This window comes from Moschus berezovskii, chromosome 8 (genome assembly GCF_049115385.1).
Source record: "Moschus berezovskii isolate FMDL1 chromosome 8, NW_MosBer_1.0, whole genome shotgun sequence".
NCBI lineage: Eukaryota > Metazoa > Chordata > Mammalia > Artiodactyla > Moschidae > Moschus > Moschus berezovskii.
This window is the reverse complement of record NC_142467.1, coordinates 49,105,877-49,125,655: the sequence shown is the minus strand read 5'-3', so window position 1 is coordinate 49,125,655 and position 19,779 is coordinate 49,105,877. Positions and strand designations below refer to the sequence as shown.

At 51.2% G+C, this 19,779-nt stretch overlaps 1 protein-coding gene across 2 annotated transcripts in view; it reads right to left on the bottom strand.

Moving 5' to 3' along the window:
• The window catches only part of ANXA6 (annexin A6), a 47,140-nt gene extending 28,644 nt beyond the window's left edge, over window positions 1-18,496 (bottom strand). Inside the window, exons 1-6 of one of the 2 annotated variants that reach the window (XM_055429279.2) lie at window positions 18,349-18,496; window positions 8,709-8,752; window positions 3,293-3,383; window positions 2,183-2,277; window positions 1,534-1,647; window positions 469-559 (exon numbers count right to left, since the gene is read on the bottom strand). In XM_055429279.2, the coding sequence (XP_055285254.2) occupies window positions 469-559; window positions 1,534-1,647; window positions 2,183-2,277; window positions 3,293-3,383; window positions 8,709-8,726 (409 nt within the window). In that variant the 5' untranslated portion in view covers window positions 8,727-8,752; window positions 18,349-18,496. The remainder of the gene's footprint in view (window positions 1-468; window positions 560-1,533; window positions 1,648-2,182; window positions 2,278-3,292; window positions 3,384-8,708; window positions 8,753-18,348) is intronic. The other variant, XM_055429278.2, reaches the window with a different exon arrangement.
• Window positions 18,497-19,779: the final 1,283 nt, after the last annotated feature.

The window sequence follows — 19,779 nt, the reverse complement described above, 5'->3', positions numbered from 1 at the left end:
GGCTTATTCTGCCTGGGGGGTCTTTGGACTTGTCATTCCCTCTCCTGCCAGGGTTTTCTCCCCTCTGTGTACAACTGGCTCCTGCTCATCTCCTCCCAGGACAGGCTTCTTTAACCACCTATCTGAAGCGTGTCCTCTCCGGTTAAAGTCGGATGCTTGTTTCCTGTTTGTGTCCTTCCTAACTCTTTACTACGTGTCATCATCCCATTTGTTTACCTGTTTATTATCTATATCCCTCATTATCTCATTAATACATAAGCTCTCAGGCAGGAACGGTATGAATGCCCACCACCATATGCTGAGAACCCAGCAGAAAGTAGGTACTTACTAAATGGATAGATGGATGAACAGACAGATCAGAGGGAAGGAGGAAAAAACATGGATGGGTAGAGCCTTAGGGTCCCTACTCTTGTGAGCATCTTCATTATACATCTGAAAAACCCTGAATGGCCCTCTTGCCCATCTCACCATCTTTGTACGCTGCCACCAGCTGGTGGATCTGCTCATTGGTCCGAGAAGCCAAAATCTCAATGAGGCACTTCTCATCGGTCCCAATGCCCTGGGAAAAGAGAAGGGGCATGTGAGTCAGGGCTCAGATGGGAGGCCACCAGCCACGAGTTGGGAACCTGGGGTGGTCAGAGCTGGGAACCCCCCCCAGCACTCAGGGTGTTCCTAACACAGGTCTTAGGCACTGATCCAGAGATGCAGCCCTGAGAACCCAAAGGTGGGGGGTTCTAGTGCCACCTCTGCCTGCCACTTGCTTTGTGATGGCTCATTAAAAAAACTTCATCTTCCTGGGCCTTACTTTTCTCATCTTTAAAATGGAAATGATACCAGTTGCTCTGCTGAACTCACAGAAAGAATGAGAATGTGATAATCTCTTACACTGCTAAGTTTATTAGCTTATGAAAACAAGTTCATATAGCTCATCTGAGACAAAGATCATAGCACTTTATAAACTGTGAAGTGCCGAGTTACACTCAAAGGCCTTTGAGCTCTCCCTGCTTTGTAGGGGGAAACTCTCCACCTCCACTAGACTGAGCTGCCCCTCATATCCTGAACACACTTCCACAACCACCTCCTCTCCAGCCTAGAATGCCCATTCTGGTCAACCAAACCTTCTCCAGCTTCAGGCCCAACTCGATCCCCTCATCTTTGTGATGCCCTCTCCAGCCACCCCAAGCCCAGGGCCTGTCCTCCTGATCTCCTTTACGATGCCCCTGGCCTTTGGATGTTGGACACAATCTGTTTCCACATCCCCATGTCCTGCTTCCTCAGGACTGTAAGTGACTGGGGTGGGGTGTGGGCCCAGGGCCCCCTTTCACAGGGTGGGCCTCACACCAACACCTGTGCCACCTCCATCCATCTGGAGGGACCATGGCCCCCTCTGGGACAGGACTTGGGCTGCTGCCTCAAAGCAGGGCATATGTGTGGGGTGGGTGTAGGGCTCACTGAATTTCTGCTGTAGAAGCTGCAATCACCCATGAACCACACCCCCAACCCTCACACACACACACAGACCCTGCTTCTTACCGAGATGGCATCTTTAATTTCTTTGGCATCACCATAGGCAGGGGGCCTCATAAGACCCACGATCAGTCGTTCAAACTTCCCCGTCAACTCATACTTCAAGTCTGCAATGAGGTCCTGGTTGGGGGAGGGGTGGAGGGAGGGGAAGATGGAAAAAGATGGGGAAGAGCAGTTATAATGATAAGAATTACAATGAATGAGCACTCAGTCTGTACAGGCACTGAGCGAAGTAATCCAACTTAATCATCACTCCGGGGGTACATACTATCATCGGCCTTCAGAAGTGGGCTAAGAGACATCAGGTAGCCTGCCCAGAGGCACGCAGCTAGCAGACGGCGGGATTCCAGTCCGCAGCACAGAGACTCCTCCCTGCCGCTACGTGTTTACTTGTTCACTGTGTCTCTCCTACTGTGAGTGTGCAGGCTGACCCCCTCAGGTCTTATTTATCCGGGTAGCCCTAACCCCTAGCACAGTGCCCAGTAGGTGCTCTAGATGCAATTATGGTTGAATGATCCCTGCCTGACTGAGAGAAGAAAAAAGGAGGGCAGAAGTGCCAGCATAGAAGCTGAGCTGGAGTAAAATACTCAGGAACGGGCCTGGATGAATCAGAGCATCCCTCCTCCGCCCCCAACCCTCTGGTTGTCATGGTTACCTTGCCATAGAGGGACTTGTAGTTCTGGCAGATCTCCTGCCTCTGCCTGTTGCTCCGGGAAGTAATCAACTCCAGGATGGCCTCCTTGTCACTGCCTAGAAGAGGAGAGGCACCCGTCACGCTACCCAACCTGCCCCCAGGAAGCCCAACAGGGGTGCTCCCTGCAGTCCTCGGCATCAGCCTTCTGCTCACAAGAGGCGGTGGCATCAGAGGGGGGCTCTGTGGGGACCTGACAAGCCCCCCTGAGAGAGATGCTAGCACATGTAGTATCTAAGTTCAGACGGCCCATGATCTAGCTCCTCGTCACACACACACGAGGAAACTAGGGCCCAGAGAGAAGCATGGAGTCCCCCACAGTCTCCCAGTGAGCTTGGCTTAGAAAAACCCAGGTGTCCTAACATCCAGGATGGGTTCTTTCAATGACAGGAAAAATGAAAGAAAATAATAAGATGCAAATTGAGGGTAGTGCTTACCCGCAAGACAAAAGGCAAAGTGATGGTATCAGGAGGGGGACCTACCATGATGCTTCAGCTACACGAGAGAGCAAGTAAGTGCCAGTTCTCAAGCTGGGTGGCTGGTCTACTGGTAAAGCTTCTTCTAATCATTAGACCATTTTATTGGCTTGGAATGTGCATGTGTGCTAAGTCGCTTAAGTCACGTCCAACTCTTTGCGACCCTGTGGAGTGTAGCCTGCCAGGCTCCTCTGTCCATGGGATTCTCCAGGCAGGAATACTGGAGTGGGTTGCCATGTCCCTCTCCAGCAGATCTTCCTGGGCCAGGGATTGAACCTGTATCTCTTATGTCTCCTCTATTGTCAGGTGGGTTCTTTACCACTAGCGCCATTGGAAGAGTCCATTATAAAATTATAAAAAATAATAAAAAGAAGAGACAAGGAATGCCCTGGAAGTCCAGTGGTTAGGATTCTGCACTTCCACTGCAGGGGCCCAGGTTCAGTCACTGGTTGGGGAACTTAGCTCCCGCATGCCATGTATCCTAGCCAAAAAAAAGACAAAAGAATGACTGAATAACCAAAAGGGGGGGACACCCCCAAGCCTAGGTGAATCCTGCTTCCTTTCCTGCAGGTCCCTTTCGCAGTGGCTGAGCACCCACCAAAGCCCTTCATGGCATTGTACAGAGTCTCGGCATCCTGGCTGGGGTCGAAGTCGGGGAAGTCACAAATGGAGCCCCGGTACTTGGTACCCTGTGGAGAGACGAGCAGAGGGTGAGCTGCTGACCTGGCCCTGAATGGGGCTCCCAGTCCCAACCCCAGCTTACCTCCCAACCCTGCCCATGGGATAAAAGTCCCTGCTGCTCCTAAAATGCTCAGATATTCGTTACAAATCCCCAAACTCAGTCTCCATAACGGCGCGGCAAGAGCCGGGGTGTGTTTTCACAGTCTTTGGACTGAACAGAGACGATGAGACGGACTCTGCCACGTCTCTCAATCTTCACCTGCACTGCCTCACCCCGGACCGTGACCGCTCACCTGGACAGTGCTCAGCTCCCTGCCCCTCAAGTGGAGCGCCGGCCACAGAAAGCCGCCACCAGGGTAGGGAAGGCTCTCCCCGTACCTCCTGCCACCACCTGCCCCAAGGATGGTGCCTTTTCCCTGTGGCAGGAAGGCTCAGCCAAGCCCCCAGCTCTGCACCACTTTCCCAGAACCTGGGAGAGAGAAGAGCCCAGACTGAGTGCAGGGGGTGGGAATGGTTTCTGCGAAACAAACAGGAGCCCCTCATGTGTTTATGCCCCTCTGCGGTGTACAAAGCCCTTTCACCTTCATAAATGTGATTATTATAGCATTTTGTAGAAGCACTTAAGATGATCTCTGTCACAGAAACAAAGAAACCGAGCCCCACAAAGGGAAGCCACTTGCTGGGGTCACACAGGACCCACATCTCTGTCAGTGACCCTTTTTGTTCTCCAGCTCCAGAAACCTTGCAGCTGCCAGCTTCCAGTGGGGAGAGAGGTGCCTTGGCCCAGAGTGGGAGGCCCAGAGTCACCCTCAGAATCTGCCCAGACGAGGTGCCGCTCCTCTGGGCCCAGTAAACTGAGCCGTGAGCTGGCATCTGAGGACAAGCTGGCTGGGTCGTTGGGGCAAAGGTGGGGAGCGAATCTTAGATGTTAAACCTGAATGCACAAAGGGCTGTTCACAGAGAAGTCAGATGTGGGTCAGACACACAGCCCTGAGAACCACGGGGCCCGGAGAGCAACCAAGAGCTGAGAGAGCGGAGGATGCCAGAGCCCGGGGCACTAGGCACACTGCGTGGTGACTGGGCACTTAGCCTGTGGCAGGCGCTACACGAAGGGTTGAAGATTATGGGAGAAAGAAGACCCAAGCCTGACTTTCATGAGCTTCCAACCCAGCAAAGGAGAGAGACTAGCCTACAAATTAGCATAGAGCTCACAATAAATACTCCACTACACAGGCAAAGGAATGCAGGAAAACAGTGGAGGGCGATTCAAGCTGGATGAGGTGATCAGGACGGGTGGCGTGGCTCACATAATCCTGCTTGAAAAAATAAGAAGTGCATGGGAGCCAGTGAGCCTCTGGACCATCTCCTGTGTCTCCCGCACTGCAGGGCCTGGCCAGGCATTCAGGGGCCCCGTGGTTTATGTCTGCCATTGCTGGCTCCTCCGAGGTATGCACGCGTGGGCACAGAAGTGCTATTTAAAGTTCTGGCAGAACGGCCAACCAGAAAGGGACACGGCTCCCTTCCCGCCACCCATGAATCCCCTGCAACCTAATCGCACTGCTGGGCAGAGAAGGAAAGAGTAACACAGGCCAACTACCCAGACCAGAGAAGAGACACTCCCTTTAGAAAGCTCCACGAGAGTCTGTCTTGCCCACTTATGTCACCCCAGCACCTAGCTCAGGGCTTGGCACAACTAGGCACTCTACTGGCTTCTTAGGTAGACAGGTGTGCAGGCGGATATGTGACTGTGAATACACCCAGAGAAGATCAAAGAAGACTTCCTGGAAGGGAAGTCTAAGCTGAGCAGAGTGCTAAAGGATGAGCAACAGCTGGCCCAAGGGGTGGGGGAGGGAAGGAAAAGCTCCACACAGAGAAGCAGCATGGCAGAGGTCCGGAGCTAAGAGCAAGCAAGAACACTCAGGGAGGCGGGCCCAGATTCTTCAGTGCTTATGCGGACGTCCAAAGCTGCCAAGATGGTGGGACTGTAAGTGGCCAGGAAGGAAGGAGAAGAGGGCAAGATGGCAGCAGAGCCCCCAGGAGGAAGGGCAGAGGTCCTGGCAGCAAGTTGCCACCTTCCCTCCGGCCTCTGCCCCTCCTCACCCCAGGGTGGGGACAGAGGCCACAGCTGAAAGATGAGGCTGCATGGAGCAGAGGAAGTCTAACTGCAGACACAGACTCGATCAAAAGGCTCCCTTAGCGGCGGGCTTGGCCTGCAGCATGGCAGTCTTTCTCCCTCTGTGGGTCTTTGCACAGTGCCAGCAGGATCACAGCCACTGGGAGAGGGGGGCTCCAGTGACCCCAGCACTGGTCACATTTAGACACGCAGGAACAGTCCTTCAAATTGCCCAGGTTTCCCACCATCAGTCATTCTCACACCAACCTGGTGAATTTGCCATTTCCAAGCGCCACCTGTGTGGCCAACACCGCTCCTTCACCTCACCCTGACTGCCTGCCACTCCCCCAGCAGACAGTTTCCTGGCCCTGTACCCCACAAAGGGAGGGGAGAGAGGAGGAGAAAGGACTTTCCACCCTGAAATATTCAGCAGGCCCTGAGACCAGCTGGTAAGCAGCTGGGACCCCAGGCGGCATGCAGGCTGCTGCTTGGGCAGGCATCCTGAGGCCTCTTGGGAGCTGAAGTGACGTGGCTCAGAGAGATGGCTGCATGGCGGGCACTCCGCCTGAGAGCCGCCTGGACTGGGCCTGCCCCCTGCCTCCCTCTGCAGCTCTGGAGTGGCAGACACCAGCCCCCTTGCCCCTTCTTCAGACTGCTCTTATTGTCACCTTTATGTTCAAACCAGAACACCTCTGCAAAACAGAGGCCACAGGACCATGCTTCTGGGACTCTGAGACATCACACTGTTTCTTCATGGGTTTGGGCCTCAAGGTCCCCGCTCCTGGAAGGAAGGACGAGGGGATGGCACAAGGATCACAGCAGAAGTAACTGCTGACCTGAACCGGAGAAAAGATGGAGTGGCTTGTTCTGTGCCTGTGTGTGTACATGTGTGGGCACGCATGTGTGTTGGGAAAGGGGCACGCCAGGAGCAGAGTTGGGGTGCTAAGAATTAGGAGCACTGGACACAAATTACAGCTCAGTGGAGGGAAGATCATTCTCACTCTTCTCTAGCACAGGAAGTTCCTGACAAAAGTGGTTCAGTAGAAACTGTTATTTCGAATTAGAGATCTTGACCTTTTCCTGGGTAGGGTCCTTTCCTGTGATTCTGAGCAGGGCAGCTCCCAGGTAGCCTCGTAACCACAATGGTGAACTAACACACTGACAGCCATTCCACACCTACACGCCACTCTGTTCTTCACTTTCAGTATTTAATATGCTACACAAGACAGTCAACACTTGATTATGAAACAGCCCATGTGTTAGAGGATTTAGCCCAACAGTAGACTTACGTAAGTGTTCTGAGCACAGTTCAGGTAGGCGAGGCTAAGCACTGATGTTCAGTAGGGTAGGTGAGTTAGATGCGCTTTCAACTTATGATATTTTCAACTCACGATGGGTTTATTGGGAGTTAACCCCACTGGAAGTCAAGAAGGATCTGTACTGTCTTCAGCTCCCTCCTCCCTCCCCCAGCCCTCACACTCCAAGCATCCAAATTGCTCTTATTGCCCTGCACACACTACATTCTCTCCCCTCTGGTCTAGGATCCCCTCTATTCTCAGCCACTTGCTCTTCCCAAGTAGCTCTCTCCAGATCCTAGTTCCTCAACCTGCATGCCCCCAGAGCACCCATCAGAGCATCAGCACCACACATGAGCAAATGGGGGCTTCAACTCATCCCACAGGACAGGGGACTCCTAGAGCTCCGCCCTCCTGGAATTCTTGCTTGCAGGATGTCTGTGGCTGCTGGTCCATGGTGACAAGAAAGCACAGGTCAGCCAGGCAGACAGTAGGGTCTTGGGGCACTGGACCAGGATCCAAAAATGTGTGTCCTAGGTCCTGGCCACTCGGCTCCCAGGGCCTAACCTGTCACTAGGGTCATCCGGCATCCTGCAATTCAAGTATCTCTCTGGAAATAACTCTGGGATGACATGGGAAATGGGGAGCAGCAAGAATTAAGCCTTGGATTGTAGTCTATAACCATTAGCATCCTCTCCGGGCCACAGAGGCCACTTGTGCCAAGTGTGCTCTTCAGAGGCTGACAGGGAGGCCATGGCTAAGACTCTTGTGAGTATTGATCTCACATCATATAACACACTATGCTCTTCAAGAATGGTGAATAGATATCCTTAAGACCTCCATGCATTGGGTGGCAAGTCATGAAGATGGGGACAATGTTTAGTTATCACAGAGCTCAATCACCTCATAATGGAAACTGGGGCCCCCAAGAAGGTAAAGAACTCACCCAAGATTACGCAGCTCCTATATTATGTCTGTGGCCAATAGCTCTATGATCAATGTGAAGGACCAAAGGGGCCAAGTCAGGGGTCTCTTTGTTCTATTCTTCCTTTTCAACCCCAGCATTACAGGGACCATGTCTTTTTCTCTAAGGCCAGCTGACAGGGATCACTTTCAGGCAAACCCCGGCACAGAGCAATACCTCTGACCAGGGCCGGATCTGACCAGGGATCTGACCAGGGGCCAATCTTGGCCCCACACAGGAGTAACATCTCTGATACACCTCAAATTCTACATCCCAGTGAAGTGCTCAGATGGCATGAAAGACTGGGGCCTGCCAAGCCAGGGAAACTTCATCCCAAATGCCAGCAACAGGGAACACTTTCACCTCCAGGGCAGAGAGCATCGTCTAAAATTTTTGCCAGTCCAGTATCCATCTCCCTGCCAAGGGGAACCACTCTTGGGCCATTCAGTTCAGGAAGGAGCAACTCCACTACCCAGATCCAAGTTACCCAGGCCCAGCCAATGAAAACCAAACCCAGGACTTCCCCTCGAATCATGTGGTATAAATTATGTTGTTTCCTGCATGTCGCCCGGGAAGCAGAAGGGAAGCCTAGAGCCTCTGGTAGCTAGTATGAGAAATCAAGGAAGAATCTGTCAAGAATGAAGCCACCCAGATGAGACCCAGTTCATGGAGGCAGAATCCTGACACTATCAGGTGGGCCCCTGGATCCAGCCAGACCTGAAGCCCTGGCCTTCTCGGTCATGTGAGCCAATACACATACTTAGTGTTTAGGATGTTGTGTGTTCTCATTGGTCACTTGCATCTGAAAGAGCTGTGACTTGTAATAAGAGCAAGCAAAGCCTGAGACCCTCTTCAGCTCCTTTCAAACTGATGGTACCAGGGATCTGTACTGAAGGCCCGGTGACTCCAGGAAAAGCCCAGGCCCAGGGGAAGTACTACAGAAAGGGGAGAAGCTCCTTACCTGTGCTGGTTTGGCCATGGTCTCAGGTTCTGCAGCAGAAAACACTGTGGAGAAAAAAGAAATGCCAAGAGATGCCTCTGCACTTTGACTCCCTCTGTTTTTTCCCCCAGATTTCCCCACCTTTCCTTCCTCCCAAGGGAGAATGTGCTCCGCCTGCTCTTTTTCAACTGCTTCCAGCCCTTCAGGTTAAATCACACCCAAAGATGCAGCTCGGGGACAGGCACATTTTTGGGAGGATAATAGATGGGCTCTTCAGGGTCCAGGTGCTCACGCCATGATGGGAAAGACTCCTGGAACTGGGAGAATTTGGAAGAGGAAGAGAGGACATGACCACTGACCAGAGCGATTCCTCCAGGCCATGCAGGGCACTTTCCCAGATGCTGTCTCACCTAACCCTTTCAGCAATCCTCTCTGGCACCAGATTCGCTTTTCTCATAGAGGAGGAAACTGAGGATGGGGAGGTTAAACAATTTGTCCAAGATCATACAGGTTAAAATTGAATCACTACACACAAAATAGATCAACAATAAGGACCTACTATATGGTTACTATCTTGTGATAACACATAATGGAAAAGGATTTGAAAAAGAATATATACATTTGTCGGAGGAGGCATGGCACCCCACGCCAGTACTCTTGCCTGGAAAATCCCATGGACGGAGGGAGGAGCCTGATGGGCTGCAGTCCATGGGTTCGCTAAGAGTCGGACACGACTGAACGACTTCACTTTCACTTTTCACTTTCATGAAAGTGGGTCACCTGCTGCGAATATCTGAGGGGCTCTGGCTTCTTTAGCATCTACTCCAATTAGGCACTGCTGTAGATGCCGAGTATATAGCAGTAAACAAGAGAGTTTCTAAAACCTGTGCTTTTCAGGAGCCTCCTCTATAATGGGGAAGAATAATACATGCATATGATTAAAAACTAACAAGAAAAGCTGAAACTTGGTCGGGAGAGAGTGACAAGGGGTGTGATCTCAGGCGGGATGTTTGGAGGTATCATGAACCCTGTTGCTACCTGAGGGCAGTGAGGTCAAGGAGCTCAGTGTGGCTAGTATGATGGCTGGGAGTGGGGTGGGGGCACTAATAGGATGTGGCATCAAGGGACCAGTGCTTGAGGCCACTGTAAAGACTTTGGGTTTTTCTCTGACGGGACAGATCACGGGTGAGGGTGGAGAATGAACAAACAGGACACACAATCTCATTGAAAGGGGTGTCAGGACACAGAATCTACAGTGGAGGAATAAGACACAAACATATCTTACCCCAAAAGAAATGCAAAAAGGAATGTTAACTGCTTTGGAAAGGGGAAGAGAAGGGTGGAGGGGCTGGGCTATGAAGCCCTCTTGGCAGATGGGCAGAGATAGAAGACATGCAATCTTGGCATTAGAGAAGAAAGAAGGACTAGTGCTTTCCATTTAATTAGGACTGTGCAATTTGATCTTTTAAAATCAGGTCTATGTATTACTTTTTAAAAGTAAAAGTAACAAACTCTTATCAGACTTAAATTCAGTAAGACCCCACAGGGATCTGAACCAGAACAGAGGGTACAAACGAAGGAGACGCTTAACCTGCCTGCTTTCCAGCTCTTCACATACCATCACCCCCACCCTACACCCCCACACACTGAGGGGAAATCAGCCCCTGATCTCAGCGCATAATCCTGCTCTCACTCTGGGGCCACTGGAGACCTGCAAGAGAGTGGGAACACAGGTTTGGAGTCAGACAGACCTGGACTCAAGTCCGTTTTGTCACTTACTCACTATGTGACCTTGGGCACATTGCTCATCTCTGAATTCAAGGTTATCTTAAGTACAAAACTGGGGCTTTCCCCTTCCTGCCTTGGAGAGTTGGAGGATGAGACTCCACTTATGTCAAGGCCAGGCAGAGCTGTGTTCTCAGGAAGTAGTGGCCTTCTGTGTGCTGGGTGATATTCTAAGGACAGGGCTCTGTCGTGTTTATCTGTGTGTCCCTACTGCCTGAATTCAAGTCCCCCAAACCACAGTTAGCAGACAGACTTGAGTGAAGAGCAGAGGGCAGCGATTTTTCTGTAACCACAGAGAGCTCAGAGCGGAGCTTGAGGAAACCCTGCTGTTTCCCTGACAACCAGGGGCCCTCTGGTACAAACTTGAGCTCGCCTCAGGAAATGGAAACTCCCCCAGCGGGTAGGGAGCCCACATCTACCCTGAGGTTCATGAGAAGCCAGCTCTGGGTTTCCCCAGGCCAGGGGGACGGTGTGGGCAAAGGTGAAGGAGCACCAAGGTCAGCAGAATAAAGGGAGCGCAGGAGGGGCAGGAAGTCACCTGCATCTCCAGCTTCAAAGCATTTTCCTTTGGCCTTGTTGCTGGAAACTTTAGCAGCTGGCTGCAGCCCAGGCCCATCTGGATGGCTCAGAGGAGGGGCCTCCAAGTCTTTGGGAAAAAGCTCTGGGTTTTGAGAGCAGTTAGTGTGTGCCTCTTGCGAGTGCATGTCTTGTGTATACATAGAAAGCAAACATCGTCCAGAACTACGTGTTCTGAGTGCAGTTCAAGGGAGCTGAGCTTCGACAGCCCCTCCTCTGAGGGCTGGGGGAAGCTCTGGAGCTAATCACAGAGGCGCCATGGAGGCTTTACGAGGGGCTCTGATCCCTTCCAGGGTGACCCAGACCACACTTCTCAAGTTGCCTGAATAAACGTTTTACATCCAGTGTTTCAGAATCTCAGATCTAACAACCCCTGCTTCAAGTCCCTTACTTTCTAGACAAAGATAAAGGCATGTCAGGCCCAGACAATGGGCAACATCTCTGCCTCCCACATTCAGGTCATCACAAGCCTCCGCACAGCAATGAGCCCTCGCTGCAACAGGACACGAGGAAGAGGCCAAAGGAAAAGACTCAGGTTCGGTTCCCAGCCTGTCCCTCTGCTCAGACAAGCTCAGAGAAGCCAGGCTGCCTCTCCCAACCTCGGTTTCTTCATCAGCAAAATGTGGATAATGTTACTCCATCTTTGGGAAAACCGAAAGAGGGTATGAGAGACTTTTGCAGACACCAACCAGGGATTTTCATAGCAAAATCTCAGAACATCAGTCCTGGCAGAGTTCTCCCCCAAAGCCACAGGACTCCTCTCTATCCCCACCCCACCCCCAATATGCAAGTTTCATCATCTTGGTTGAAATAGCTTATCAAGACTGGCAGGTATGGCCACTCTACACTGGTGCCTCTCTCCTCCCTGAAACTCTGAATCTCTTCAGGCATGGATTTCCATGAAGGTTCATCGGGACAGATCATTCCAGAAACCCATTCAAGGCAGAGTGGCCTCCTGGCCTTGTGTTGCTGGACTACCTCCTGCTTTAGTCCTTTAGGCTGTCAGCAAACAGGACTGACTCCAGGAGGAACACTCCGGGGTACAGAATACCAGGGCTGGCTCGACCACCAACACCCAACTATAGCACTGCAGAAATCGAGAACCAGACAGAAGGTCTCGTCCAAGTCCTGCAAAAGGCATGGGCCTGGAGGTCAGACTCAGTCACAGGTTTCAGTTCAGTTCAGTTCAGTCGCTCAGTCGTGTCCGACTCTCCGCGACCCCATGAATCACAGCACGCCAGGCCTCCATTTGTAATTTTGTAAATTACCTAAACATGAATCTCAATTTCCACATCTACAAAATAAAGTCCCAAACATTTACAAAGGACACAGCGTGGCATTTTGTAATTAAGACTGCAGGCTTTGCAGTCACAGCCTAAATTCAAATTCTAACTGCTCATGGCCATGGGCGAATTCCATCATTTCTCTCTTACTCAGTTTCTTCATCTCTAAAATGATAATCTCATAAGGTTTTTGTGAATATTCAATAAAGTAAGCCAGGTAAAATACTTAGCATGGTGAAGGGCAGAGTAAATGTCGAATTAGTGGTGCTCAGTTCAGTTCAGCCACTCAGTCGTGTCCGACTCTTTGCGACCCCATGAATCACAGCACGCCAGGCCTCCCTGTCCATCACCAACTCCCGGAGCTCACTCAAACTCATGTCCATCGAGTTGGTGATGCCATCCAGCTATCTCATTCTCTGTCGTCCCCTTCTCCTCCCGCCCCCAATCCTCCCCAGCATCAGAGCTAGCTTCTTTTAAAACAATCATTGTCATTAGAGCAGTGGTCTCCAAAGTGGGGTACCAGACACAATGATCCACTGGGGTGCAGGATGAGAATACTACAACTTACAACTTTCTAAACTGATCTTGGGACTTTCCTGGTGGTCCAGCGGCTAAGAATCTTAGCTCCCAATGCAGGGGACCCCGGTTTAACCCCTGGTCAGGGAACTAGATTCCACATGCTACAACTGAGAGTTCACAAGACGCAACTAAAGATCCTGAATGCCTCATCTAAGACCTGGCACAACTAAATAGACAGATAAAAATAACAAATTGATCTTGTCCTTTCATGTTCCATTTTTATGTCTGCTATACATACATAAAGTTAAAGATGCATATTAGGGGTTCAGGCTGACAGAAGTACTCAATCAAGAATATGGACTCAATGGAATGACGCAGAGGAAGGAGAAGAAAGAGGGGAGAAGAAGCGCCAGCGAAAGAAAAAGCACTTCTGTCTCCAAAACGCAGCCTGCTGGCTTTGGAGGAATTGAGTGCACTTTTGGGAGGAGAGAGATGCTGGGTATTAGGGTATGAGATCAGGTGAGGAGGGTAAGGGCAAATTGAGGAAATTTTATAAATAATCTGGAAAATCAAGCAAAAAAATCACCCAAACGTCTGTGCCCCAGGAGTGCCCAAGGGACTGCCCACTCATCTCCAAAGGCCTGCTTCAACGTAGGCCCTCTGAGCTCGGCATTCAAGGCCCTTGACATCCTTCCTGATTGCTTGCTCTCCTCTTCCTCTTCATCCACCACCACACCCTCTTTCCCCTAAACCAGGAATCTCTTCCACTAGCACTTTCTAACCAGTCTTCTAGCATCAAAGTCAGTGCTTTTTCAATTCTGACTTCATTAATAAGCACCTGGGGAGTTTTTCAAACTTAGCAAAGCATGAGGCCACCTCCAGAGACTCAACAGGCCACGGATGAGGCCTGGGCTTTTGAAATTTTTGAAAACTCTCCCAAGTGACTCTACCTCTTCTAGGAAGCCAGGAGGGACTTCTCCCACCTTTGAACCACAGGGTGACTCTGAAACCATCTACTAGTGAGAGGCTTGGGTCAACCGCTGTGGATTTATCATTCCTCAGTTAGATGGAGGCTGTTTGTCTTCAAGGTATTACAAGGGGGAAAAACATCTATAAAAACACAATTCTTAGAGACATGCTCATTCTGTCCTATCTGATAAAAAGTTGGGTGGATTTCCCTCCCTTTCCCCTCCCCCACCTCTGGTGGAAAAACCAGTTTGCCTCCATTTGTACATTCCTTTTGATATAAAAGTAACTACTTATTCTCTTCTGAGCTGGTCCAGTCATTGATTATTGAATAGAATCAAATCTTTTGCACATGGTCATTTTTACATCTGTGTGAGTGATATAAGGGTAGAATCACTTTGCCTTTTTACCTTTTCCTGAAAATCACTGTGTGTGTTTCCTTAATGCACCCCCTACTACCAAGTGTGGTTTATAAGGATTGTTGAATGAAAGATACTGAGTAATTTTCATGGTTTCTTTAGTGACTCCTTTGAAAAAAATCATATAATCCAAAGAAATCATCTTGCCAATCAGGTTTCAAACTCATTATACAGCCAGGAGAGGAAATTACTTGAGGGGTTAAGCAACTTTCCCCACTCATACAAAACATTAGTGATTAAGCAGGGCCTCATTTTTCAAAACCTATATATTGAGTGCCTCCTGCATGCCCATTGGCAGGAGCTGGGGGTAGAAAATATGATAGGACAGATGAATCTCCCACCTCAATGAAGTTGACAAATTTTTGTGAGTGACCTGCATTTTTTTTTTTTGATCCCATATACCATCAGTAACAAAAGAAAAAAAAAAGATCATTCATTATGATAAACAAACATATTTTTTAAGCATACGATTAAAAACATATATAGTAAGAAGTCTAGCAGTTTCTTCTGGCACCCCAGTAAATCAACTTTAGTGCTTCCCAGGGTGTACGCACCCCTCTTTGGAGGCCCCTGGGCTACAAAATCTAGATCTTCCCGTTTCTCCTTTCCTGATGGCTCCTCCCCACCACAGTCTGCAGGAAGACACCAAGGGCCAGCCCCTCCCCCTGCCAGGACCTGCCTTAATAAAGCCAGAGTAAATGCCTTTCCTGGCCCTGTGCCTGGGCACACCCCCTAGCTCACAGCACTCGGATTTCTTAGAGAGCAGTGTCTTCCCCTCTCCTGACCCAGAACCATTGATCCTCAGGCAGGATAAGGCCCCAGGAGACAATCTGGGATGCCCCAGGTTTGGAGTTGGACTGGCCTGGGTTTGAATCCCAGTTCAGGCCACTTTTGTGAGCAACAACAAAGTACAGTGTCTCCCAGCACACAGACAGGAGCCACACTGCCTGAGACTGGAGCCCGATCTGCTGTTTAGGAGCTGAGTGGCCTTGGGCACGTACTTAGCTTCAAATGTAAAATAGGGGATAAAATAGCGCCTACCTCAGAGGAGTTGCGGTGAGCATAAAAAAAGTTAAGACATATCTAGTGCTTAGAAGGGGGCTTCCCAGGCAGTTCAGAGGTAAAGAATCCACCTGCCAATGCAGGAGACAGGGTTTGATCCCTGGATCGGGAAGTCCCCTGGAGAAGGGAATGGCTACCCACTGCAGTATTCTTGCCTGGGAAACCCAATGGGCAGAGGAGCCTGGTGGGCTACAGTCCAGAGGGTCACAAAAGAGTTGGACACAACTTAGTGACTAAAGAACAACAACAGTGCTTAGAAGACATCCTGGAACACAGGACACCCTATGGAAATATTAGTGTTCTTTCTACCCTAAATATTTGATAACTGAGCTTCCATATTTGCAGAAAGGGCATGGTAACAGCATCCAACACATCAAGGGTTCAGCCAAGACCTGGTAAGTTAGAAGGTTCAATAAATAATAGAAGTTACTATTTTATTATTATTTACAAAGACACCCGTTTTGTAGATGAGGAACCCGAGGCTCAGGTCATCTGCTTCCTCAAGCACCACACCCTTCTGAGAGTCTAGCAGTAGCACCTGATTCTCTGGGCAGGGCGCTCTCAGTTTACAAAACACTTTTTCACATATGCCATTTTATAATTGGAGAAGGAAATGGCAACCCACTCCAGTGTTCTTGCCTGGAGAATCCCAGGGACGGGGGAGCCTGGTGGGCTGCCGTCTATGGGGTTGCACAGAATTGGACACGACTGAAGCGACTTAGCAGCAGCAGCAGCTATTTTATAATCTTGTGAGGGTGAATATCAACCTCATCCTCATTTTACAGATGGGGGATCTGAGGCTCAGAGAACCCAAGGACAGGCATTCCTCCTTAGCCAGTCTCTGGGGAGAGCTTCTCAATCCCAAAAGGAAAGGGAGTGTGGCTGGATTCCAAACCAACACATTTTAAAGGATGAATAAAGGCACCCTGACCCAAGACTTCCTCTCCTCTTTTGAGATGGAGCTAGAGGAACAGACAAGTTGAAAATCAGGGTCGAGACCACACCCTGTGCTTTGTCCCCACCCAGGAAGCATCTCGGAGGAGTTGGGTGGGGTGAGGTTGGGGACATGACTGGACCTCTGTGGAAAATTCTAGAATGGTGCATGAAAAGCCAGAAGCCCCAAACCATTTGACCAGTTGGGTCCCCTGGGCACAGCTCTTATCCCTCTAAAGAGGAAGGCACTAAGGCCCAGAGGGGTAGTAGTGTGCCTGGGGCCCAGCTGGCTAGTGCAAGGCAGAGGCTGGGGCTGGGTGTGGCTGGAGCTCCTCTGGGTGCTGCAGTGCAGATGTTCCAGACGCTGGCGGGTACCCAACACTGCAGAGCTCCCCGACCCCATCTCAGGGTTGAGCCCAACAAGCCAGGTCCCTGGCTTCCCAGGGGCAGCCCCCTCTTCTGCGCACTCCAAGACAGAGTCTGCTCCAGTAACAGCTGTGGCCCTTACCCAGAAACCACAAATATTTTCTGTATCCCAGCAGCCTGGGCCTCAGGAACAAAGAGTGGAAGGCAAAGAAAGATGGATGAGTGACTGTCACAGCTGCCCAGGGGGATGGGTGCCTCTGCCCCACCCTATTCCCCACAATCCTAAATCTCAGAACAGTTGAATCCTAGACCACCAGTGCAGCAAGAGGCAGGCAGTCAGTTCAGCAGAGTTTCCTATCGAGAGGTAACTAAGGCACAAAGCAGGGAGGGGTTTGCCCAAGGACCCCGGCACCTGCAACTGTGACCCAACGTTTCACTGACCCCTAATGCCAGGGCCCTCTGCGTTGGTGCAGAGCTTGCCAGCTAGAAGGGCAGGGTCCATGATGACTGAAACTGGGAGGCCATTCACCTCCAAAGTGGGGGCTAAGCAGGTCATGATAACAGGTTGGGTCAGTGGGGCTGGCAATTTAAGGTGTGCTTTGGGTAGGGGAGGAAGGGGAAGTGAGAGGAAAGGGCCGACCAAGGAAACCAGAGCTCTTTTACAAACTCCAGGGCCTATGTCCAAATTTGGAATTGTCGGTGAAGACCCACCAAGGTTGAGAGGAAAGGAAGGGGCGGGAGGAAGCAAAGGACCACCCCGCCCCTTCCCCTTGCAAGGCTGAGCTCGGTAGACCAAGCTTCCCAAGCCTGTAATCAAGACTTCCCAAATCTGTCATCATTCTCTGCAGCTGACAAATAAATCAATTTTCACAGCCATTGCTTCCTCTGAGAGGGGCTGGGTTTAGTAGTTCTGGACTTGGAGAAAGAAACTGAGGCTCAGAAAGGGAACGCTAGGGAGTCAAGGTCACACTGCAAGCTGCTGGTGGAGCCAGGATTGGACTCAGGGAAAATCACACCCATGCTAGTATCTGAGGTGTCATCTGAGGCCCCCAAGCTTTGGAAAGGCCAACCCTGGACTGAGGGGATCTGGAGGAAGGGTGGGGCCTCCACGCCATCACAAGGCCCCTGGAGCCCAGCTGGGAGTCTCCTTTAGAAGAGAGGAGTGGTCCCTAGAGAGCGGGAGGGTCCGTGGGGCCCTGAGTTGTGCACAGCCGGCCCCTCGTCGGTCAGCACACAAAGGGCCCTCCCTCGGGGACACACACAAGCCATTTCAGGTGCAGCCCCCGGGTCTGATTCTTTTTGCCCAGTTTTCGGCTCCAGCCACACCCTTCACTGCGGGCCCTTAAACCCCCACCCAGGTGCCTCCAACCCGGAGCCTTCCAAGTCTCTCAAGCCCCGCACGGCAGGGGTCCCAGGGGCCCCCCGCCCCTCCTCCACACCCTTTGCAGAGCAGCACCCCCTGTCCCCTCCCTCCTCCTCTCCTTTTCTCCTTTCCAAACCGCAGCCTCCGCTTCCCCGCCTGCGGCCGTGGATTTGCTCCACTGCGCTGCCCCACATACGCGCTGCCGCGACCCTCTGGGGTTACCGCGCCCTCGAGTTCCCGGTCCCCGCGCCCCTCCCCGGAGCCGGTGGCAGGCGTGGGTCGGCGATGACTGGGCGTTTACGGCTCTCCCTTCAGGTCCCTGCAACACCCCCCGAGTGGGGTGGGGTGCTCCCCTGGAGCGATCCCGTCTCCAGCCTCAACCTACTCACCCCGCGGCGGAAGCCACCCGTAGCGGACGGACAGAGGGGCAGACCGACACGCGGACGCGGAGCTCGCTGGGTCAGAGCCCGTTAGCAGAGCTGTAGCAGCCGCAGCGCAGGGGCGGGCAGGAGGACAGTCTTCGGCTCCCGGGCCGGACACGTGGCGCGCGGGGGCCAATCGCACTCGCCCCGCCTCCCCCACCCCCACCCTTCCCCCATCCCCAAACTCCTTTGCTCCTGGAATCTTAGAATGTCACCAACCGGGAGGGGCCTCTCCAGGAGAACCTCCGTCCAAGCTCAGTCCTCGGACCCGCGCGACCTGGAGGGGAGGAGGACTTGGCCAAGGTCACTCGGCCATTCAGGACCAAGAGTCAGAGCTCACGACTCCAGTTCTGTACGCTTTTCCCCAAATTCCTACTGCTCGCCCTAGCTTTGTTGAGAAACAGGACCTTGAAGCTTAACAAAGTTAAAGCCAAGCATTTAATCTGCCTGATCAGATTCTATCCTTCAACAGCCCCATCAGGTCTGTGACATGACTTAGCCACTTTCCAGAAGAGAGCCCAGAGAAGCCCAGTTTTTAAACGAAGGTCACACAGCTAGTAAGTTGTGGAGCGGGGATTCCAACCTGGGCCAGGTGATTCCGGAGGGGTGCTTGCTCCAGCTTTGCTCTGGGGAGCGCACAGTCCCCAGGAAAGGGAGACAGACCAGCAGCTGTAATTCGGGGCTGTGGGGGGAAACCATAGAATAATTAGAAAGGGATAAACTTTGGGAATCCAGAGGAACTGAGAATGACTGTTCCCCAGGGGATTTGTAAAGTCTTCCTGTGGGAGGTGATGCTGCAGTAAAATCAGAAGTACTTCCCACCCTCACCTACCCCTTAGAAATTCTTCTCTGATGGAAAGATGGCAACCCTGGGCTGCTGAGTCTTCATAGGCAAGACTCTTAGATGCTCTGATTTTCAATTTGCTCAAACAAAAGAGGGATCAACAGAGCTCCTTCCAAATGTTGTCTTCAATCTGTCACTAGTTTAGAGAACTCTAGGCCTCTAGCGAGGAGTATGTTCATCTACTGATTCCTCCAACATTTTTTGAGCATCTGCTTCATGTTGGGCACTAAGCTGGGAAACCAGGGAGCAAATAGTAAACGAAGCCCAGACCTGCCCTCAGGGAGCTTCTACTCTTATGGAAGACAGATGGTTAGGTCTTTGTTAATATAAAGATTATGTAGTTATAATCTGGCAGCAATAAAAGATGCTTTAATGACAGATGGATCCCGCCTAACCTACATCTTTGAATGAGAGTGGTGTTAAATTGTGACCAAAAGATGAATGGAATCTAGTAGGAGACTAAGAAGAAATTAAAATAATTAATGATTTAAATAAGTAAATTAATTACACAATTAACTTAGATGACATCTGCTGTTAGCAGAAGTGTTACTGGA